We start from the raw sequence: 23,986 nt of genomic DNA on the forward strand, positions 1-23,986 counted from the left end.
CAGAAATTTACACATTGCAACTTTTGCAGATCAACGCAGAAACGTCACGATAAAAAGATTATCGCCTAAGATTCAAAATAACATTTCTTCACATCTCATCATAAGTGCAGCATGAACACATTTACTGACACAAGCGCTCAACTTCTATATATGAGAGCCGGTTATACATGACTCGGGAGACTACAAATATTCTTCAGCGGTTTGACTGAACATTAGACTCGGTTTGTCGTCTCTGACAAGTAATAATCCAATACAGGTTTATGAATTGAAAGCAGTATGTATAGTTTTAGTCTGTAATTAACCTTCAGGGAGACACTGGAATCGCATCGTTCTTTTATCGGTTAAGTGGGTGGCTCTTAAAAGAGCCTTTGGTTTGAAACGAACTGCCGCCCGTTTACTTGGTCTTGGCGGGCTTCTCGGTCTTCTTAGGCAGCAGCACGGCCTGGATGTTGGGCAGAACGCCGCCCTGAGCGATGGTCACTCTTCCCAGAAGTTTGTTCAGTTCCTCGTCGTTGCGCACCGCCAGCTGCAGGTGACGGGGGATGATGCGAGTCTTCTTGTTGTCACGAGCGGCGTTTCCGGCCAACTCCAAAATCTCAGCGGTCAGATACTCGAGCACGGCGGCCAGATACACTGGGGCGCCAGCACCCACACGATGCGCATAGTTGCCTTTACGGAGGAGTCTGTGGACGCGGCCCACGGGGAACTGAAGTCCAGCTCTAGAGGAGCGAGTCTTGGCCTTAGCTCTCGCTTTGCCGCCGGTTTTGCCTCTGCCGCTCATTTTCTTCGGCTGTGGTAGTTTACTTACTCTGTAAGAAAGAAAGATGAAGCTTATGCGCTGCAGTTCTCAATATTTGAAACCCTCTGCTTGTCGACTATTGGTTAGAGTCGGTAAAACTTTAAACCAATCAGTCAACTTCCCTCCAAACTCAAAGCCCAACCCCCTCTTTCTCCTCACAGATGCTGTGTGACGCACAACAGTTTTGATATACTGAGAAAACTTAAACTCTCTTTCTCATTAAGTAAAGTATTTCCTGATTATCATTTAAAGTTTAATCAACTCTGTCACATGTTAACACTTCTGCAATCTCAAGGCAGATAAAGAGATGAAGGAAGTGAAGTTTATTGAATAGTGTGATATAAATTGTGTTCTTTACAAATTTAAATGTACAATATTTCTAAGGACTATAAAGAAATGCCACCACATGCTTTTTGTATCAACACACATAAAAGAGGAAATTCAATCAATGTCACACATCACTCCTCTCTTCATTCAGTTACATTGACTCCTGTAGTCGCTCTCGTCAAACTCAAAGCTCTGCTCTCGGCCTACAAGACCGCCACTGGTTCTGCAGCTCCATATCTTCACTCGCTCATACAGACTTATGTACCAGTCAGATCCCTGTTCTCTGCTCATGAACCACGTCTTGTGCTGTGATCACAAAAAGGTCAAAAATCTCTCACTCATCTTCTCTGGATCTGTTCCACATGTGTGTAATGATCTGCCCGCTGCTACAAGATCATCAGATCCTGTGTCCATCTTTAAGAATCATCTGAAAACACATCTCATCTGTCAACAGCTGATCCATCAATTCTGACTTCTGTCTCTTTTCTACTCTTTCTATCAAAAACAATCTTATCTTTGTATACTGAGGTAGACTATGAGACCAGATTTACTGCAATGATGCTTTGTGTAGTCGTGATGTTATAATTGCTTCTATTGTTTTCCTCATTATAAAAGTGTCTGCTAAATGATTAAATTTAAATGTCAGTACATATTTATAAAAAGCAATGTACACTACTGGTCAAAGGTTTTCAAACACTTAATTCCTCATTTATTTGTATTTTTTCCACATTTAGAAAAAGGCAACTGTGGACTATGTTGTGACTGAAAAAATCTAAACAATAAAATAAAAATGTAATATTTGTTTGCCTGAAATTTGCAGAAATGTATTTTATCATCCAACTGCTTGAGGTTTCACCTAGAAGATGCTTTTTAAACAACACTAAACAAGGTCCCATCTGAGCTCTTAATGGTTGCTCTTTTTCATTATTTAGTCAAAGTCATCCATTTCAAAAACGTTTTATATATAGGTATATATATATATATACACAAACATATTAGTTGATAATGAAGAAATTTAATTTAGCACATTTCCTGCACATAAAAAAATGGGGTGTCAAATTAACACTTAAAGCGTTAACACTACTTTGGAGCACATATGGTCCCAATCTATCAAGAGTAAAAATGTCACCGTTTGTAGTGTAGACTTGACAGTGTTGATACAGCACCATTAAGTGTTAAAGTACACTTTGAGTGTATAGTATTACACTTGTTATAGTTGTGCAAGTTTAACAATATGGGGTATATAACACCGCCGGTGTACTTTCTAATCCTTAAAATTACTCACAGCGTTTTAAGGAGTACACTATTTGACCTAAAATAATGATTATTTAGACAGATGTTAACATTCAGGTGTTTATTTAACAAATAGGCAATGTGGCTACATTAAAATATGCCATGTGTACAGGTCAACTTGTCACATATTGCACAGATATGAAGTCATTAATAAAAGACATGAAATCATCCATTTTTCAATGAAACAATGACAATCACATTTTGACCAGATTGCAGTAATTACAACAAACCAAAATAAATAATCAGACCCATAGGACATCTGAAGATCAAAATGTTTATAATACATGAGTTCAGTGGCATTGAACACTTTCAAAGAATCAGTACATTATGGATCAATTCTGTAGGCATATAGATGAACATAAAAAAAACTGTTTAGAGGTGCAATGCAACCAATACCACAAATACATTTCTAACAACAAAATCTTGGATTTTTTAAACCACTGGCAAATCATTGTCTACTTCACACAAATACCTCGAGAGTGATCGTGTGTTTCAATCTGATCAAAACAACTACTGTATGAAACACTTTACAAGTCCCTGAATGACATTAACTTAACTCAAGTCATTTATTACATGTATGTTAAATAAACAGAAAACATGTTTAATGTTTCATCAATGTTTACACAAACAAATCACATGAAATTCATGCGAAGCTTTTCTCCTTAGATCGATGCTGGTCGTGTTTTTAATGTAACAGTGAAATAATAAAGCCTTTACTGTGGTGTAGTTTAGTCTGTGAATAAAGCTCTGGATCTCTGCTCTGTGTTCACGCTGTTTTCACTCCGTCAAATTATTTTAAAACTCTTATATTTACTCGAAATGTCGCAGGAGAAAACACAAGAGTTTGCGGCTCACAGAGGCGCGCAGACACTGACAGGACGAGCTGAGTCTATATGGTTCTCATGTAGTGTTTAAGAGCGCAGCGCCGCATTATTGATCAACTGTAGTGTGACAGTACAGATCTGAACAGAGAAATGGCAGAAACCGCTCCAGCTCCAGCAGCCCCGCCGGCGAAAGCGCCCAAGAAGAAATCTGCAGCCAAACCCAAGACAGCGGGTCCAGGCGCGAGTGATCTCATCGTTAAAGCCGTGACGGCCTCCAAGGAGAGAAACGGTGTGTCTCTGGCCGCCCTGAAGAAAGCTCTCACCGCCGGCGGATACGATGTGGAGAAGAACAACTCCCGCGTCAAGCTCGCCATCAAGAGCCTCGTGACTAAAGGCACACTGGTCCAGACTAAAGGAACCGGTGCTTCAGGATCTTTCAAACTCAACAAAAAACAAGTCGAGACTAAGAAGCCAGCGAAGAAAGCCGCTCCTAAAGCAAAGAAGCCCGCAGTGAAGAAGCCCGCTGCTGCTGCCAAGAAGCCGAAGACCGCAGCGGCGAAGAAGACCGCCGTAAAGAAATCTCCCAAGAAGGTCAAGAAACCTGCCGCCACCGCCGCTAAAAAGGCAACGAAGAGCCCCAAGAAGGCGAAGAAGCCAGCGGCCCCCAAGAAGGCAGCCAAGAGTCCGAAGAAAGCAGCTAAAAGCCCCAAGAAGGTCAAGGCTGCTAAACCCAAGACGACAAAGCCCAAAGCAGCGAAGCCTAAAAGGGCCGCCCCGAAAAAGAGGTAGATTCATCTATTAAGGTGTCAGACTCAACAAACGGCTCTTTTAAGAGCCACCACCAGCCCACTAAAGAGTTGTGTTTCAGTGATGTGTTGATATTATGATCGTGTTCTTAAATTTAAATCTATTCATTTGGCAGACGCTTTTATCCAAAGCTACTTACAGTGCATTATCCTTTACATTTATACATAGATATCTGGGCTCGAACCCACAACCTTGCTCTTCTAAGCTACAGGAAAACTCTTTATATATGAATATGCTGAGAAATCTGGTTCAAATTAAGAACACAAGATATGATCGTCAGAGCATTTAATTCATAATCGGCGCAACATCTGAAGTTATGTTGTCAGTATAAATGTTTGCTTTTGTTCATACTGTTGTTTCCTATAGACGTGTCTGAAAAGACCGCAGATATAAGATTTAATGTAGTGAAAGATCACGTGATCAAAAACTGAAACAAAACAGGCAGACGGGAAGAAATGGGCGGGCTTTGGTTTTTGGAGGGAAGTTCAGTGATTGGTTTGAACTTTTCACAGACTCCAACCAATAAGCGAACGATAGGCACGTATAACTTCTGAAAACCACATACTCCATCTCATATATCCTTCGTGTTTTTATAATCGTGAGGATTTTATATCTTAAGTAACAATGAGCGGAAGAGGTAAAACCGGCGGTAAATCAAGAGCGAAAGCCAAGACTCGGTCATCCAGAGCGGGTCTTCAGTTTCCCGTCGGCCGTGTTCACAGGCTACTTCGCAAAGGTAACTACGCACAACGCGTCGGTGCCGGAGCTCCAGTTTATCTCGCCGCTGTCCTCGAGTATCTCACCGCTGAGATCTTGGAGTTGGCCGGAAACGCCGCTCGGGACAACAAGAAGAGTCGGATCATTCCCCGCCATCTACAGCTGGCCGTGCGTAACGACGAGGAGTTAAACAGACTTCTGGGCGGCGTGACCATCGCTCAGGGTGGTGTGTTGCCCAACATCCAGGCGGTGTTACTGCCCAAGAAGACAGACAAACCCGCTAAGACCAAGTAAACGGGGGACAGTTCGTTTCAAACCAAAGGCTCTTTTAAGAGCCACCCACATTATCAGTGAGAGAGCGACGAGGTTTCTGTTTTAATCCATCGAGTTTGTATGTTAATTCATTATCATAGACCTGATATAAATTAACTCTCATTCTCCAAATCATTATTAGAGACCTCTGCGCCAAATACTGTACAAGTTATATCTATGTTTACTCGTACAGTAACTAACAAGATTCATTTCACGTTTTACCAGAGTAAAATAATAATTGTTAAGTAAAGAAATTGCGCGGGAAAGCTGAACGTTTCTGTCGTAAAAACGGTGTTTCTGCGCATGTGATTTAACGTGGAGAATTATTTAAATTTTGTTTGTAGTTGAAGACCATTCTATCTGAACTTTGTTAAATATCAACGTGCATATGTCTTTATTGAATAATACACGAGTATTAAATAAAGAGATAAAGAGAAATTATATGATGATCTTGTTTTGTGTACGTCTGAACAAAGGAAACACAATGTCCCGCCAGTTTTATTTGAACGCATATCGCGCGGCCATTGGCTCACTATCTCTAGATGAAGTCACACATCAGCCAATCGAGTGTCTCCGTGCCCTTGACGTGCTGCGCGTTCTAGCCTTTAAAAGCAGGCACACCGACACTACAGACATATTCTGAACTGAACGCAGAAGATTCAGCAGCGATGGCACGAACCAAGCAGACCGCTCGTAAGTCCACCGGTGGCAAAGCCCCGAGGAAGCAGCTCGCCACCAAAGCCGCCCGTAAGAGCGCTCCCGCCACCGGCGGCGTGAAGAAGCCTCATCGTTACAGGCCCGGCACCGTGGCTCTGAGAGAGATCCGCCGCTACCAGAAGTCCACCGAGTTGCTCATCCGCAAACTGCCTTTCCAGCGCCTGGTGAGAGAGATCGCTCAGGACTTCAAGACGGATCTGCGCTTCCAGAGCTCCGCCGTCATGGCTCTGCAGGAGTCCAGCGAGGCTTATCTGGTCGGTCTGTTCGAGGACACAAACCTGTGCGCCATCCACGCTAAGAGGGTCACCATCATGCCCAAAGACATTCAGCTGGCCCGCCGCATCCGCGGAGAGCGCGCTTAAGTCCCGCTTTAATAACAACTCAACGGCTCTTTTAAGAGCCACCACATCAACTGAACGACACGATTTCCATCTTTTTTTTGCCAATGATTAACATTATTGTGTTAGGCGTGATTGCTCAATATTAAGGATCATTATCTTATCAGTGTCTCTTTAATCAGCAGAGATATCTCGTGTTCGCTCGCTAAATCATTCTTCTTAAGGCCGTCTGATCACATGTAATTTACTTCCCTTCCCTCAAACACACTTTAATATTCATTTTGCTAGTAGATTAAAAACGAAGCAAAATTTGGCTAGTGGTCGTCTATCATTTCTATATAATATATAATTACAATTTAAAGGGCTAGTTCACCCACAAATAAAAATTGTATTTACTTTATATATATATTAATTTCTTTGTTCTGTTGGGAAGTTTCAGTTCTGTTACATCATCCACTCCCTTAGTATTACAAATATTTCTGTTGAATAAATTGACATTTTTTGAACTATTTATGAAACAATCCGTTTAGTGCACCTTTGACTACCATTTAATTGTTCCTGTTGTGGCAGTCAATGATGTCAAAGGATTGAAAATTGCTGACATTCTTACAAATATCTTAATCTTTGATTGTGAGAACACAGTTAGTCATTTAAAGGGATATGAAATATCATGAGGCAGAGTAAATGATGACATCATTTTGTTGGGTGAACTATCATTTAAAGTTTATTGTTTAGTTTCTTAGAAAATCTTAAACTTGTTGTTTTTTTGTTTTACTGAAAGCATTGGGATGGCAGAGGCGTGAAGAAAAAACATGTAAATGACGTGGGCTGTTCCCGCCCTCGTGTGCATGTTTCTATTAGGTCCTATAAGCACATGTTTAAACACTCTGCCGACGGTTTTCTCCAATTGATAGACTTTAGTCTAAATTATCAGCAATCATGTCTGGAAGAGGTAAAGGCGGAAAGGGACTCGGAAAAGGAGGCGCGAAGCGTCATCGTAAAGTTCTGCGTGATAACATCCAGGGCATCACCAAGCCTGCCATCCGTCGTCTTGCTCGACGCGGCGGAGTGAAACGTATCTCCGGTCTCATCTACGAGGAGACTCGCGGTGTCTTGAAGGTGTTTCTGGAGAACGTTATCCGTGACGCCGTCACCTACACCGAGCACGCCAAGAGAAAGACCGTCACCGCCATGGACGTCGTGTACGCGCTGAAACGACAGGGACGCACTCTGTACGGCTTCGGAGGTTAAACGCGTTTATTCTGAAGTTAAACATTGAACACAACGGCTCTTTTAAGAGCCACCCACTGTCTCACTCGAGGAGTTGAATTTCAGAAGTTCTATCATCAAACGAAATGCTGTGAAAGTCACGTTTTATTATCCCGGTTTTGTTTCTGAGATCTCGTTCTTTATTAACTGATGAGATTAATCTGTTGTGTTAAACGCTTCTCTCGCTCGAAGAAGAAACTCCATCATATCAACTATATAAACGTAAACACGCCCAAAGCTGGTGAATAAAGCATAAAAGGGTGAAATGATTTAATGCTCGAAATCTTTAAGTGACTTTGATGACACGATGACGTACTTCTGTTCTAGTGTAGAGTTAATACAGAAATAAACGTTTTATTTTAATTCAAATTTGATAAAGAGCGGGAAGTGCAAACAAAGGAAACTGAATCGCTTGTGGGAGGGTCACCTTCAAACACGAGACTGTGGGCGGGAAGCACTTTCATTGGCTCTCTATCCGACCCGTCAAACTATGAGCTGACCAATAGACACATTTTATGGGTTCGGCCGACGAAGACACGCAATCAGACAACAGGCTCCGTGACGCTAAACATTTGCATGTGAGAGTGAATAAATACCACAGCGACGAGACTCTTCAACATTCAGCATTTACTCATCTGTGAAGAAGCATCATGCCTGAACCAGCCAAACCCGCGCCCAAGAAGGGCTCTAAGAAGGCCGTCACCAAGACCGCCGTTAAGGGAGGAAAGAAGCGCAGAAAGTCCAGGAAGGAGAGTTACGCCATCTACGTGTACAAAGTGCTCAAGCAGGTCCACCCCGACACCGGCATCTCTTCCAAGGCGATGGGCATCATGAACTCTTTCGTCAACGACATCTTCGAGCGCATCGCCGGTGAGTCGTCTCGTCTCGCGCACTACAACAAGCGCTCCACCATCACGTCGAGAGAGATCCAGACCGCCGTGCGTCTACTGCTGCCCGGTGAACTCGCCAAACACGCCGTGTCCGAGGGCACCAAAGCCGTCACCAAGTACACCAGCTCCAAGTAAAGCGCCGCTTTCATCCGCCGCACACAAAGGCTCTTTTAAGAGCCACCCATGACGTCACTAAAGAGCTTCTAATATTGGGTTTATAGGAGTCGTGTTGAATCTTTGCACATCTCGCTGATAAACATTTATATTATTCTATTATACGAAGTAATTAATATTCCGTCTCGTGTTGTATCTCAAATGAGGAACACGAGTTTGTTTAAATCAAGACTATAGATCGTCACGTGCCTTGACAATATAGATGCAGAACAATTGAATGTTCATGTGTCTGTGTAGGGGGTCAATAAGTGTCAACCAAACTCGTTGTCTTTAATCTCAATGTAAAGGTCCAGTTAGTAATTGTTTCAATTCATTTGTACAACTCCAAACTGAAAGTTCTAGGAGCCAAACTTTGGCATGTTCTGTTCTCACATTTTTCATTCAAAGGCTTTTTGAAAACGATGAATATACAATTTTTCTTGCAACAAAACAATTTGATTGTACTTTTTTTTTCTTTATCTAATTCTCACTTTTGATGAACTGTATCTAATGTAAAAGCAATTTTGTTGACGTCGAAATTATAAGAAAAACCTAACATTGCATTGTTTAAATTAATGGTTAAGGAAAATGTTGTTGATTTAATAACACATCAAATGAGTAGAAATAAAGAATCAAACCACTACAATCATGCGGACAACAAACTATTTTCGAGTTTTAAGTGTTTATTTGGGATATATTTCCCACTTTATATGATCAGTATAATTGTGTTACAAATATTTTACAAAACTTTTTCTCCAATTAAATTATTTAGTTAGTAAGTCTGCTTCATTGGTGATGGTGGTCTATTGGGTTAAACCACTGAACTGTTAAATCAAAGGTTGCTGGTTTGATCCCAGCAGCCACCACCAGTGTGTCCTTGAGCAAGACACTTTACTCCATGTTGCTCCAGAGGGATTGTCCCTGTAATAAGTGCACTGTAAGTCACTTTGGATAAAAGCGTCTGCCAAATGACTAAATGTAAATGTTCTATTTATTAAGACAACATCACAATTACGTCACATCATAAATAAAAGGAAGCTGGAGGCGGCCAAAACAAACCAGCACAGAGTCGGCTACACAAAATATACAAATATCTTATTGTGTTGTTGAGAGGCAGAAGCGATTGGTGAGACACAGAAAAACACAATTCAAAAACTTGTTTAATATGTTTTATTATGCATTTATGTATTTGCACAGTTCACTTCAACACAAATATTTTCATAGATCATTTTGTCTATTCAGTGTTTATAAAGAAGCTTTAATTTATATTCATGTTCTCAAACAACCAAATGATTCAAAACAGTTTTTAAAATGTTGTATTACCCTTCACACATGGTTACTACTATATGTTATGAATACTACTACTGTATGTTGTATAAGTTTTTATCTAAAAGCATTACACGTTCAGCTGCTACAGTCTACACACCAAACACAAACAAACAAGATTAAACACACAGAATATAAACATTTAACTCACATTTTCTACCCAGGTTTTGAGGCCCGCTCTACAAACGCTCGGTTTTTATGGGTGTGGCGCATTGAAGGAACTTTAAAGTAAACGCCCACTGCTTTGATTGGATAACAGTTTGCGTAGTTGGAGCCTTCTGTGAATTTGGTTTGAGACATAGTGTTATGTTACACATTAGCACCATTCAGAGTATTATCTGAAGACCTCCTGTGATTTATAAATGACCTCCCCACACCAGTATTTCATGTGAAGCATTTGCACAGGATGATTTTACTCAAATTTATTGACTAATTTCCTAGATGTGATGGCAAGGCTTTGCTTACAGTTTGTCTAGTCTATAGTTGTGTGGTGTTTAATGATCTATGACTGTACCTGTCAACATTTGAGACCCGTGATCCCGAACCGGACAAAAGATCACCATGTTCCATGTTTACCCACTTTAGCTGGAACGTCTTTAAAATTAAACTTTAACCACGCATTCCTAATATCGGAATCCAAAGGAAGGTTATGCAGCGTCTGTATTCTTCCACAATCAGGGATGTCTCAATATTTAGATATCTTTAACGGCATGTTTGTTTATTGCCCTCGCTCGTATCTGGAACCGGGCTACTTGTGGCATTTCAGTTCTGTAATGCGCGAACCAGTGGGCGGGGCTAGAGAAGTAGTCGTATGACGGCATTACAATGCCAAAAAGAAACGCAAATAACTTCCGCGAGAGGACAACGGATCTACACGCGAGGAAACGGGATCCCACGATAATCGTTGATATTTTTCTATGGAGGTGGTGCTCCACCAATGTATCTCAGTAACAAGGGCGTTGTCAGTTCTAACACTGACATGATGTTCGGTGAATACGATTCCCTCTTACATAACAAAAGCTTGAGTTAAAATTGTGATTTTTTAATTCATGCCTCCTTTAAACTGTACCAGTGACTGAGGTGAGCAGCGCCTGACACAAACTTGTTTGTGTTCGTGGCACTATTTGGTCGGAGTGTTATAGTAGATAATTGGTGTCTGTGCTGTCCGTAATTTACAGTTATTTTACAGATACGATTATTACAGTGTACATTTTACAGTTTTAAAGATTAAATTGACTGTTGTTGTGAAATGAACCTCCTTCTTTATGTTTGTCAACATTATTCCACCTACATTTCTACATTTAATTCATTCAGCTTCCTATTAGATACTCTGCAGTCTACATTACCCATAATGCTTTGCGCCATGGCTATAAATAGATCTCACTTCCTGCCATTGTCCTCTGAAAATGTGATGTGGGAGTGCTACAGCTGAAGCCACTCGTCCTCAAATCCTCCTAGAAGGATGTGTAATGTATGTTTAGATTATTATCCTCATTGGTGTATATTACTGTTAACAATGTTTATGCTTGTCTTTGAATTGTTGTTGCTTGTGTGTTTTCCATATGATTTGTTTGGTTGAGTATGCTCTGATAGTATTGTATTGATTTGTAGTGACATCAAACATTCCTGTCCAACCTATGTCCATGTATTCCAGTAGCTGCTGATCTCCTCAATTGACGTGCCTACATGTTTGAGGATTATTTGTGCACCTGCTATTCACTTGATCTTGCATATCAAATTGATGGCTATTTAATAAAGAAGAGAAAAGGAATTGGTTTTCCAGTGTTTTTGATGGAACACCCCACCGAGTCCTACATATTCGGAACTACGGATACAAGTAACAACTAGTATTCAACACTGTATTTCACTGTGTAACGGTGAACATTCACTGTTCAATGTTAAAGATCTGCAAAGTTGTTCATCAAAACAGTCCATGATAAATTATGATAAACACTCCAAAAATAAACACATCTGCATAATGCCCGCGAAACACATACACTCTGATCAGTGTGTTTACATCCTGTAGCGGAGACGATGTGTTTTTTTATGCACACCTACAGCAGCTATTACTGTTCTTCTGAAATAGTTCTGATAATCAGGTGTGAGCCCAATACTGTCTAAAAATGTGTCGTTTAATGTAGAGTGTCTGTTGTTTATATTATTCTTGATTTATGAAAAAGGATATGGATAGATTTTGTTGTCAGTCATGTTAGAATTGCGGCTAATGCATTAACATGGCTTTAATATACTGTGTTAGCTGTGGGTTATTTCGCATACAGAATTGTCATTATTTTTATAACACAAATAGTTAGTGTAGTATCTCCGTGTACTAATAATCTCTGTGTAGGTAACTATAAGCCTCCAAGGGCTGAAATGTACTTGTGCGTCTATGTGGAAAGACAAATCGTAACAGACTGGGGTGGCTGACCAATCAGAGCACAGTGGACTTGTGGAACGGTGGGGTTTAGAGAAACTGAATCATGAACTGCTTGAAGGGAACTGTTTAGAGATATTTGAGAAAAGTTATTATAAAATTCTAGCGTTATTTGACCGTGGATGCATTTAAACCTGCATTTAAAATAGAACATAAAGGTCACTTTAGTTGTTATGTTTTTTCAAGCACTTTAAGATAATTATATAATTTGTTTCATTTCTGAATCATCTACATTCTTAGATCACAGAGTGTCACTTTGGAATGAATTGAAACGATTGCAAATCCAGGATAGAGTGGTTGAGTGAATATGGTGTTGATGCTGAGGATGAGGGTCATATTTGTGTCCGAGACGCTGTAGAAGGACAAAGTTCCTGCTCTCTCATCCACATACACTCCGATTCTATCAGAGCTGGACACTACAGGGAGATTAATCCATTTGTCATTATGACTGAAAGAGAATCTGGATTCAGAGCAGTACAATCTCCAGGATTTATCATTACGTCCAAAATGACACACATGGCCCAATTCCTTCCTCCCGATGCTCTTATATGCCACTGATATATCTACACCACCAGTCCACTTGATCTCCCAGTAAGAGCGTTCAGACACACTTTCCTTACACAACACCTGACAACAGTCGAATCTGTCTGGATGATCAGGGCACCGCTGGTCTGTGCGAGAGAATTGGATCACTCGGTTCCTCTCAGACAGACGGAGGTGTTTATACAGTGTGTTTGGATCCAGTGTCAGCTGAAGAGAGTCTGTGGAACATAAAACACACAGGGAACCGATATTGTAGTAAATAATCATTACTGATTCACTTATATAATTTCAAAGCATTGGATGCAGTAAGAAAATCACTCGGTAGAATGTTAATTCGGTAGAATTGTGTGTCGTCTAAGCAGAGCGTGTCGTAGTTTTAGATTGTGCATGAGGTGTACATTTTATCACAGGTCTGGATGAAGTTCAATGTAGTCCAACGGTGGGCTTACACCAAACATGTTTATGTCCAGGAGGTCTACTAACACTAAGACTAAAGTCTACAAACGTTTGTTGTATTTTGTTGAAAAAATTAATCAAATTTAGGTTAGAATTGATTCTTACACATGCTGCTATTGACCGTTTAGAAGTTTCAGGATTCATTTACATTTATGGATTTGGCCAACACTTTTATCCAAAGTGACTTACATTGCATTATACTAAACAATTGTTTTGAAGTATGTGTAATCCCTGGGATATAACCCACGACCTTCGCAGCACCATGATCTAACCACTGGGCTACAGGAAAGCTCAGAGACATTTATCTTTTAGCAGAAGCTTCTATCCAAAGCAACTAACAAATGATGGAGCATTTAACATTTAGTGTAAAGAGTCAACAACAAGCATTTGTCCATAAAGTCAGTAGAATTCAGTCTGTTTTATGATCTATAGGAGATAAAATGAATGTATTCATGCAGTTATAGTAACTTACACTGAAGGAACTGATCTCTGGTCTTGGGTTCAGGACTGGAAATAATCTCTGTGCATTTAATTTGAGAAACAAACATGTAAGTGAGAATAATGTACATTGAAACCATTTGTATTTCTACAATTCAACACACTGAAAAGAGATGATGAATAAAAACTTCACGTCTATCAGGGGTATTTTCCATCTCTTGTATTTAGAGATGCTCCAGTCTGTCTCTCAGATTTGAGCACATCATCAGAAGAGCGGTCACTTGGTCACAAATTGTGAAAATAAGTTTCACAATGACAAGGTAGAGCCAGTTGCAGTAAACATGATGTTAAGACGTAATAAGTAATTGACTATATGCTGCATTCACTGGGGAAAAGAAGTATTTTTGCCGACAGGGCTGAGAGCGTGCTAACATTAGCAGCCTATTAACGTTAGCTTAAAAAGTTATAACATGGTGACAAAAATACAAGCAGAGATGTTTAAATGGTATTATTGTAACTATGGATAGGCATTTGTCAGTTTTTTGTGTGTGTGTGTGTGTGTGTGTGTGTGCGCATGTGTGCATGTGTGTGCGTGCACAAAATCTGCCTCCGAAATAAAAACAGATGACAGAGACAGCATCAACGACTAATGTTAATGACGTTTGTTTTAATGTAAACAAACACGCATGTGAACAGGACAGTATATATTGTAAACTATTACAATGGATCCTTCATTCTGCTAGTCTGCTGCCAAGAATGTTTTAAATTATTTACATTTTAGAAACTACCTACTTAAAGTTTTGTTTAAATCATACAGTTCAAATAAATCAAAAATATAGTTTAGTGGTTCAAGCAACGTGTTCTTTGATGTAATACACTTCATTGCTAATTTACTTTGTGTTTTTTTATTTGAAATAAACCATTACAAACTATTGGTTATTCATCTGCATAGGTAGATACTGACCACCTTGGTTATCATTATCGGCAAAATCCAATATCGGTTGACCTCTACTCTCAGACAGGGTTTACGATTGAAGTAAATGTTAGAGTTGTCAAAACTGAAAATGGCTTGTAGTGAATTCTTTTTAAATTATATACGTGCCCTTGTTTAATCTCAAAATGCACACCAGTAAAGCTTTTTAAAGCTTCTTCTAGATGTCTATTTGATGTCTGACAGCGGACATCTACAAGACGTATTGAAGATGAGCAAACTATGTATTGTAGATGTCTTGCAGATGCAAGTGCTGACATCAAATAGACATAAGACAGTTGTATGTGTGCTATCTCGGAGTACCCCAAAAAGGTTGAGAACCACTGCTTTAGATGATACAGCAGGTGTCAATATTTATTAATATAGTTAAACTCAACGAAGGGGGGTACACCCATTTATTTAATGACCAGCTTGTGCTAGGAGTCCTAGTGTGGATTTTATGTTCTCATTCATGAAAGAACTTACGGATGTCAGGTGGAAGAGGTATCTTTATAAACAATAAACTACACAAACTGTGTGATTTACCCTTACAAATTAACTTTCTGTATTTTTTAACAGATCTAAATAAAATGATTTTTGGACTTAGATTCACATTCAAAGTGTTTTTTTTATTAAGTCAACGTGTTGAATGTAAAACTCTGTCATTTATTTATCTGTGGCCAAAATATATCAAAAAGAACTACGGACAATGTTTATACACTCACAACTACCATTGAAAGACATTAGGAACTCCGGTCCGAGTTAGCAACAGTATCTAAGGGGGGCGGGACTTACCAATAGGTCAATTGTAAAAAAAGTTGTGGTAGCAGATTATCTCTAAAGTGAACACAAAATGAACATCAGTTTTAAAATAAATCATTTGATTTAAAGTTGTTTAAGTGGCCCCTGCATAAATATAAAGATAAATACTGTATATTGCCCGAATTACACTGAATCAAGCAATGAGTTGAGCACATGATCTTGAGTATAATCAACATTTCTTTTACAGGGTAACTGTGTCCCAACACCAATTATTTTAGATTTTTAGAGTAAATAAAATTATGAATATATAGTACAGTAATCCGTAAACATAAAACCTATACTACTATACTGAAAATATATATGTAAAAAACATCATTATTCAAACAAAACATCATGTTAAATATGATATGGATTTAACCATAACACTAAGATTAATTGTTCATGTCTAATTAAAAACTTAAAAAATAATTATACCGGAAGTGCCTTGGACCAGTGTTTACAACAGTCTATATGTTACATTATTTATTTTACAGTAAAACTAACACGAAATCTCTCTAGAAAAGAAACAAATAAAACTTGTAAATATATAAGCGACACCTCATTATATAATGTATGGACACACATATATGTCGTGTATGTGCGGTGTTCACATTAACTAATAGTAAATCATGACAGGACTGCACTGATGTTGTGTGTCCCCGAATATAACAAAACGACACGCAACGTCAGAAACTCGATGACTTATTAAACAATAATGAGTGAATAATGTGAAAATGACAATTAAAATAATTAAAAATAAATCATATTTCAACAGAAATGCACTAAGATTCAAGCTTAAAGTCACACGGACTTTAGTTTCACTTCTACGACGTAGTTTGTGATTCGATTGTTTGGCGAATTAATGATCAAATCTGGAACAATAACATAAACAACAGATGAATAAAAACTCACACGTGAACATAAACAACAGATGAATAAAAACTCACACGTGAACATAAACAACAGATGAATAAAAACTCACACGTGAACATAAACAACAGATGAATAAAAACTCACACGTGAACATAAACAACAGATGAATAAAAACTCACACGTGAACATAAACAACAGATGAATAAACTCACACGTGAACATAAACAACAGATGAATAAAAACTCACACGTGAACATAAACAACAGATGAATAAAAACTCACACGTGAACATAAACAACAGATGAATAAACTCACACGTGAACATAAACAACAGATAAATAAAAACTCACACGTGAACATAAACAACAGATGAATAAACTCACACGTGAACATAAACAACAGATGAATAAACTCACACGTGAACATAAACAACAGATGAATAAACTCACACGTGAACATAAACAACAGATGAATAAACTCACACGTGAACATAAACAACAGATGAATAAACTCACACGTGAACATAAACAACAGATGAATAAAAACTCACACGTGAACATAAACAACAGATGAATAAACTCACACGTGAACATAAACAACAGATGAATAAAAACTCACACGTGAACATAAACAACAGATGAATAAAAACTCACACGTGAACATAAACAACAGATGAATAAAAACTCACACGTGAACATAAACAACAGATAAATAAAAACTCACACGTGAACATAAACAACAGATGAATAAAAACTCACACGTGAACATAAACAACAGATGAATAAACTCACACGTGAACATAAACAACAGATGAATAAACTCACACGTGAACATAAACAACAGATGAATAAACTCACACGTGAACATAAACAACAGATGAATAAAAACTCACACGTGAACATAAACAACAGATGAATAAACTCACACGTGAACATAAACAACAGATGAATAAAAACTCACACGTGAACATAAACAACAGATGAATAAAAACTCACACGTGAACATAAACAACAGATGAATAAAAACTCACACGTGAACATAAACAACAGATGAATAAAAACTCAAACGTGAACATAAACAACAGATGAATAAAAACTCACACGTGAACATAAACAACAGATGAATAAACTCACACGTGAACATAAACAACAGATGAATAAAAACTCACACGTGAACATAAACAACAGATGAATAAAAACTCACACGTGAACATAAACAACAGATGAATAAACTCACACGTGAACATAAACAACAGATAAATAAAAACTCACACGTGAACATAAACAACAGATGAATAAACTCACACGTGAACATAAACAACAGATGAATAAACTCACACGTGAACATAAACAACAGATGAATAAACTCACACGTGAACATAAACAACAGATGAATAAACTCACACGTGAACATAAACAACAGATGAATAAACTCACACGTGAACATAAACAACAGATGAATAAAAACTCACACGTGAACATAAACAACAGATGAATAAAAACTCACACGTGAACATAAACAACAGATGAATAAACTCACACGTGAACATAAACAACAGATAAATAAAAACTCACACGTGAACATAAACAACAGATGAATAAACTCACACGTGAACATAAACAACAGATGAATAAACTCACACGTGAACATAAACAACAGATGAATAAACTCACACGTGAACATAAACAACAGATGAATAAACTCACACGTGAACATAAACAACAGATGAATAAACTCACACGTGAACATAAACAACAGATGAATAAAAACTCACACGTGAACATAAACAACAGATGAATAAACTCACACGTGAACATAAACAACAGATGAATAAAAACTCACACGTGAACATAAACAACAGATGAATAAAAACTCACACGTGAACATAAACAACAGATGAATAAAAACTCACACGTGAACATAAACAACATATGAATAAAAACTCAAACGTGAACATAAACAACAGATGAATAAAAACTCACACGTGAACATAAACAACAGATGAATAAACTCACACGTGAACATAAACAACAGATGAATAAAAACTCACACGTGAACATAAACAACAGATGAATAAAAACTCACACGTGAACATAAACAACAGATGAATAAACTCACACGTGAACATAAACAACAGATAAATAAAAACTCACACGTGAACATAAACAACAGATGAATAAAAACTCACACGTGAACATAAACAACAGATGAATAAAAACCTCACACGTGAACATAAACAACAGATGAATAAACTCACACGTGAACATAAACAACAGATGAATAAACTCACACGTGAACATAAACAACAGATGAATAAACTCACACGTGAACATAAACAACAGATGAATAAAAACTCACACGTGAACATAAACAACAGATGAATAAACTCACACGTGAACATAAACAACAGATGAATAAAAACTCACACGTGAACATAAACAACAGATGAATAAAAACTCACACGTGAACATAAACAACAGATGAATAAAAACACACACGTGAACATAAACAACAGATGAATAAACTCACACGTGAACATAAACAACAGATGAATAAAAACTCACACGTGAACATAAACAATAAACAACAGATGAATAAAAACTCACACGTGAACATAAACAACAGATGAATAAACTCACACGTGAACATAAACAACAGATGAATAAAAACTCACACGTGAACATAAACAACAGATGAATAAACTCACACGTGAACATAAACAACAGATGAATAAAAACTCACACGTGAACATAAACAACAGATGAATAAAAACTCACACGTGAACATAAACAACAGATGAATAAAAACTCACACGTGAACATAAACAACAGATGAATAAAAACTCACACGTGAACATAAACAACAGATGAATAAAAACTCACACGTGAACATAAACAACAGATGAATAAAAACTCACACGTGAACATAAACAACAGATGAATAAAAACTCACACGTGAACATAAACAACAGATGAATAAAAACTCACACGTGAACATAAACAACAGATGAATAAAAACTCACACGTGAACATAAACAACAGATGAATAAACTCACACGTGAACATAAACAACAGATGAATAAAAACTCACACGTGAACATAAACAACAGATGAATAAACTCACACGTGAACATAAACAACAGATGAATAAAAACTCACACGTGAACATAAACAACAGATGAATAAAAACTCACACGTGAACATAAACAACAGATGAATAAAAACTCACACGTGAACATAAACAACAGATGAATAAACTCACACGTGAACATAAACAACAGATGAATAAAAACTCACACGTGAACATAAACAACAGATGAATAAAAACTCACACGTGAACATAAACAACAGATGAATAAACTCACACGTGAACATAAACAACAGATGAATAAAAACTCACACGTGAACATAAACAACAGATGAATAAAAACTCACACGTGAACATAAACAACAGATGAATAAAAACTCACACGTGAACATAAACAACAGATGAATAAAAACACACACGTGAACATAAACAACAGATGAATAAACTCACACGTGAACATAAACAACAGATGAATAAAAACACACACGTGAACATAAACAACAGATGAATAAAAACTCACACGTGAACATAAACAACAGATGAATAAAAACTCACACGTGAACATAAACAACAGATGAATAAACTCACACGTGAACATAACCAACAGATGAATAAAAACTCACACGTGAACATAAACAACAGATGAATAAACTCACACGTGAACATAAACAACAGATGAATAAACTCACACGTGAACATAAACAACAGATGAATAAAAACTCACACGTGAACATAAACATTAGATGAATAAAAACTCACACGTGAACATAAACATTAGATGAATAAAAACTCACACGTGAACATAAACAACAGATGAATAAAAACTCACACGTGAACATAAACAACAGATGAATAAACTCACATGTGAACATAAACAACAGATGAATAAAAACTCACACGTGAACATAAACATTAGATGAATAAAAACTCACACGTGAACATAAACATTAGATGAATAAAAACTCACACGTGAACATAAACAACAGATGAATAAAAACTCACACGTGAACATAAACAACAGATGAATAAAAACTCACACGTGAACATAAACAACAGATGAATAAAAACTCACACGTGAACATAAACAACAGATGAATAAAAACTCACACGTGAACATAAACAACAGATGAATAAAAACTCACACGTGAACATAAACAACAGATGAATAAAAACTCACACGTGAACATAAACAACAGATGAATAAAAACTCACACGTGAACATAAACAACAGATGAATAAACTCACACGTGAACATAAACAACAGATGAATAAACTCACACGTGAACATAAACAACAGATGAATAAAAACTCACACGTGAACATAAACATTAGATGAATAAAAACTCACACGTGAACATAAACATTAGATGAATAAAAACTCACACGTGAACATAAACATTAGATGAATAAAAACTCACACGTGAACATAAACAACAGATGAATAAAAACTCACACGTGAACATAAACAACAGATGAATAAAAACTCACACGTGAACATAAACAACAGATGAATAAACTCACACGTGAACATAAACAACAGATGAATAAACTCACACGTGAACATAAACAACAGATGAATATAAACTCACACGTGAACATAAACAACAGATGAATAAAAACTCACACGTGAACATAAACATTAGATGAATAAAAACTCACACGTGAACATAAACATTAGATGAATAAAAACTCACACGTGAACATAAACAACAGATGAATAAAAACTCACACGTGAACATAAACATTAGATGAATAAAAACTCACACGTGAACATAAACATTAGATGAATAAAAACTCACACGTGAACATAAACAACAGATGAATAAAAACTCACACGTGAACATAAACATTAGATGAATAAAAACTCACACGTGAACATAAACATTAGATGAATAAAAACTCACACGTGAACATAAACAACAGATGAATAAAAACTCACACGTGAACATAAACAACAGATGAATAAAAACTCACACGTGAACATAAACAACAGATGAATAAACTCACACGTGAACATAAACAACAGATGAATAAAAACTCACACGTGAACATAAACATTAGATGAATAAAAACTCACACGTGAACATAAACATTAGATGAATAAAAACTCACACGTGAACATAAACATTAGATGAATAAAAACTCACACGTGAACATAAACAACAGATGAATAAAAACTCACACGTGAACATAAACAACAGATGAATAAAAACTCACACGTGAACATAAACAACAGATGAATAAAAACTCACACGTGAACATAAACAACAGATGAATAAAAACTCACACGTGAACATAAACAACAGATGAATAAAAACTCACACGTGAACATAAACAACAGATGAATAAAAACTCACACGTGAACATAAACATTAGATGAATAAAAACTCACACGTGAACATAAACAACAGATGAATAAAAACTCACACGTGAACATAAACAACAGATGAATAAAAACTCACACGTGAACATAAACAACAGATGAATAAACTCACACGTGAACATAAACAACAGATGAATAAACTCACACGTGAACATAAACAACAGATGAATAAAAACTCACACGTGAACATAAACAACAGATGAATAAAAACTCACACGTGAACATAAACAACAGATGAATAAAAACTCACACGTGAACATAAACAACAGATGAATAAAAACTCACACGTGAACATAAACAACAGATGAATAAAAACACACACGTGAACATAAACAACAGATGAATAAAAACTCACACGTGAACATAAACAACAGATGAATAAAAACTCACACGTGAACATAAACAACAGATGAATAAACTCACACGTGAACATAAACAACAGATGAATAAAAACTCACACGTGAACATAAACAACAGATGAATAAAAACTCACACGTGAACATAAACAACAGATGAATAAACTCACACGTGAACATAAACAACAGATGAATAAAAACTCACACGTGAACATAAACAACAGATGAATAAAAACTCACACGTGAACATAAACAACAGATGAATAAAAACTCACACGTGAACATAAACAACAGATGAATAAAAACACACACGTGAACATAAACAACAGATGAATAAACTCACACGTGAACATAAACAACAGATGAATAAAAACACACACGTGAACATAAACAACAGATGAATAAAAACTCACACGTGAACATAAACAACAGATGAATAAAAACTCACACGTGAACATAAACAACAGATGAATAAACTCACACGTGAACATAACCAACAGATGAATAAAAACTCACACGTGAACATAAACAACAGATGAATAAACTCACACGTGAACATAAACAACAGATGAATAAACTCACACGTGAACATAAACAACAGATGAATAAAAACTCACACGTGAACATAAACATTAGATGAATAAAAACTCACACGTGAACATAAACATTAGATGAATAAAAACTCACACGTGAACATAAACAACAGATGAATAAAAACTCACACGTGAACATAAACAACAGATGAATAAACTCACATGTGAACATAAACAACAGATGAATAAAAACTCACACGTGAACATAAACATTAGATGAATAAAAACTCACACGTGAACATAAACATTAGATGAATAAAAACTCACACGTGAACATAAACAACAGATGAATAAAAACTCACACGTGAACATAAACAACAGATGAATAAAAACTCACACGTGAACATAAACAACAGATGAATAAAAACTCACACGTGAACATAAACAACAGATGAATAAAAACTCACACGTGAACATAAACAACAGATGAATAAAAACTCACACGTGAACATAAACAACAGATGAATAAAAACTCACACGTGAACATAAACAACAGATGAATAAAAACTCACACGTGAACATAAACAACAGATGAATAAACTCACACGTGAACATAAACAACAGATGAATAAACTCACACGTGAACATAAACAACAGATGAATAAAAACTCACACGTGAACATAAACATTAGATGAATAAAAACTCACACGTGAACATAAACATTAGATGAATAAAAACTCACACGTGAACATAAACATTAGATGAATAAAAACTCACACGTGAACATAAACAACAGATGAATAAAAACTCACACGTGAACATAAACAACAGATGAATAAAAACTCACACGTGAACATAAACAACAGATGAATAAACTCACACGTGAACATAAACAACAGATGAATAAACTCACACGTGAACATAAACAACAGATGAATATAAACTCACACGTGAACATAAACAACAGATGAATAAAAACTCACACGTGAACATAAACATTAGATGAATAAAAACTCACACGTGAACATAAACATTAGATGAATAAAAACTCACACGTGAACATAAACAACAGATGAATAAAAACTCACACGTGAACATAAACATTAGATGAATAAAAACTCACACGTGAACATAAACATTAGATGAATAAAAACTCACACGTGAACATAAACAACAGATGAATAAAAACTCACACGTGAACATAAACATTAGATGAATAAAAACTCACACGTGAACATAAACATTAGATGAATAAAAACTCACACGTGAACATAAACAACAGATGAATAAAAACTCACACGTGAACATAAACAACAGATGAATAAAAACTCACACGTGA

At 36.8% G+C, this 23,986-nt stretch overlaps 6 protein-coding genes across 7 annotated transcripts in view; 4 read left to right on the forward strand and 2 right to left on the reverse strand.

The window, feature by feature from the left end:
* The window catches only part of LOC130421408 (uncharacterized), a 62,054-nt gene extending 54,375 nt beyond the window's left edge, over positions 1-7,679 (forward strand). Inside the window, exons 4-5 of the mRNA XM_056749254.1 lie at positions 5,743-6,078; positions 7,069-7,679. Coding sequence (XP_056605232.1) covers positions 5,743-6,078; positions 7,069-7,385 — 653 coding nt within the window. The 3' untranslated portion in view covers positions 7,386-7,679. The remainder of the gene's footprint in view (positions 1-5,742; positions 6,079-7,068) is intronic.
* On the reverse strand, positions 385-781 carry LOC130421414 (histone H2A-like). The gene has a single exon (XM_056749260.1). The coding sequence runs from the start codon at positions 779-781 to the stop codon at positions 395-397; it is 387 nt and encodes a 128-aa protein (XP_056605238.1). The 3' UTR covers positions 385-394.
* LOC130421410 (histone H1-like) lies at positions 3,387-4,032 on the forward strand. 2 transcript variants are annotated; one of them, XM_056749257.1, is made up of 2 exons: positions 3,387-3,771; positions 3,820-4,032. In XM_056749257.1, exons 1-2 carry the CDS (start codon positions 3,394-3,396, stop codon positions 4,030-4,032), a joined length of 591 nt encoding a protein of 196 aa, XP_056605235.1. In that variant the 5' UTR covers positions 3,387-3,393. The 2 variants fall into 2 exon arrangements, with proteins under 2 accessions (XP_056605235.1, XP_056605234.1); XM_056749256.1 differs by having other exon boundaries at positions 3,387-4,032.
* On the forward strand, positions 4,675-5,061 carry LOC130421415 (histone H2A-like). The gene has a single exon (XM_056749261.1). The coding sequence runs from the start codon at positions 4,675-4,677 to the stop codon at positions 5,059-5,061; it is 387 nt and encodes a 128-aa protein (XP_056605239.1).
* Positions 7,680-8,049: 370 nt separating the features above from the next.
* LOC130420909 (histone H2B-like) lies at positions 8,050-8,803 on the forward strand. Its single transcript, XM_056748447.1, has one exon. It carries the CDS (start codon positions 8,054-8,056, stop codon positions 8,426-8,428), a length of 375 nt encoding a protein of 124 aa, XP_056604425.1. The 5' UTR covers positions 8,050-8,053; the 3' UTR covers positions 8,429-8,803.
* A 3,003-nt stretch (positions 8,804-11,806) lies between these two features.
* Positions 11,807-13,865, reverse strand: LOC130421275 (stonustoxin subunit beta-like). Its single transcript, XM_056749076.1, has 3 exons — positions 13,837-13,865; positions 13,678-13,725; positions 11,807-12,967 (listed from the first exon to the last, which is right to left on the reverse strand). Exons 1-3 carry the CDS (start codon positions 13,856-13,858, stop codon positions 12,435-12,437), a joined length of 603 nt encoding a protein of 200 aa, XP_056605054.1. The 5' UTR covers positions 13,859-13,865; the 3' UTR covers positions 11,807-12,434.
* Positions 13,866-23,986: the final 10,121 nt, after the last annotated feature.

The sequence above is a fragment of the Triplophysa dalaica genome, chromosome 5 (genome assembly GCF_015846415.1).
Source record: "Triplophysa dalaica isolate WHDGS20190420 chromosome 5, ASM1584641v1, whole genome shotgun sequence".
NCBI lineage: Eukaryota > Metazoa > Chordata > Actinopteri > Cypriniformes > Nemacheilidae > Triplophysa > Triplophysa dalaica.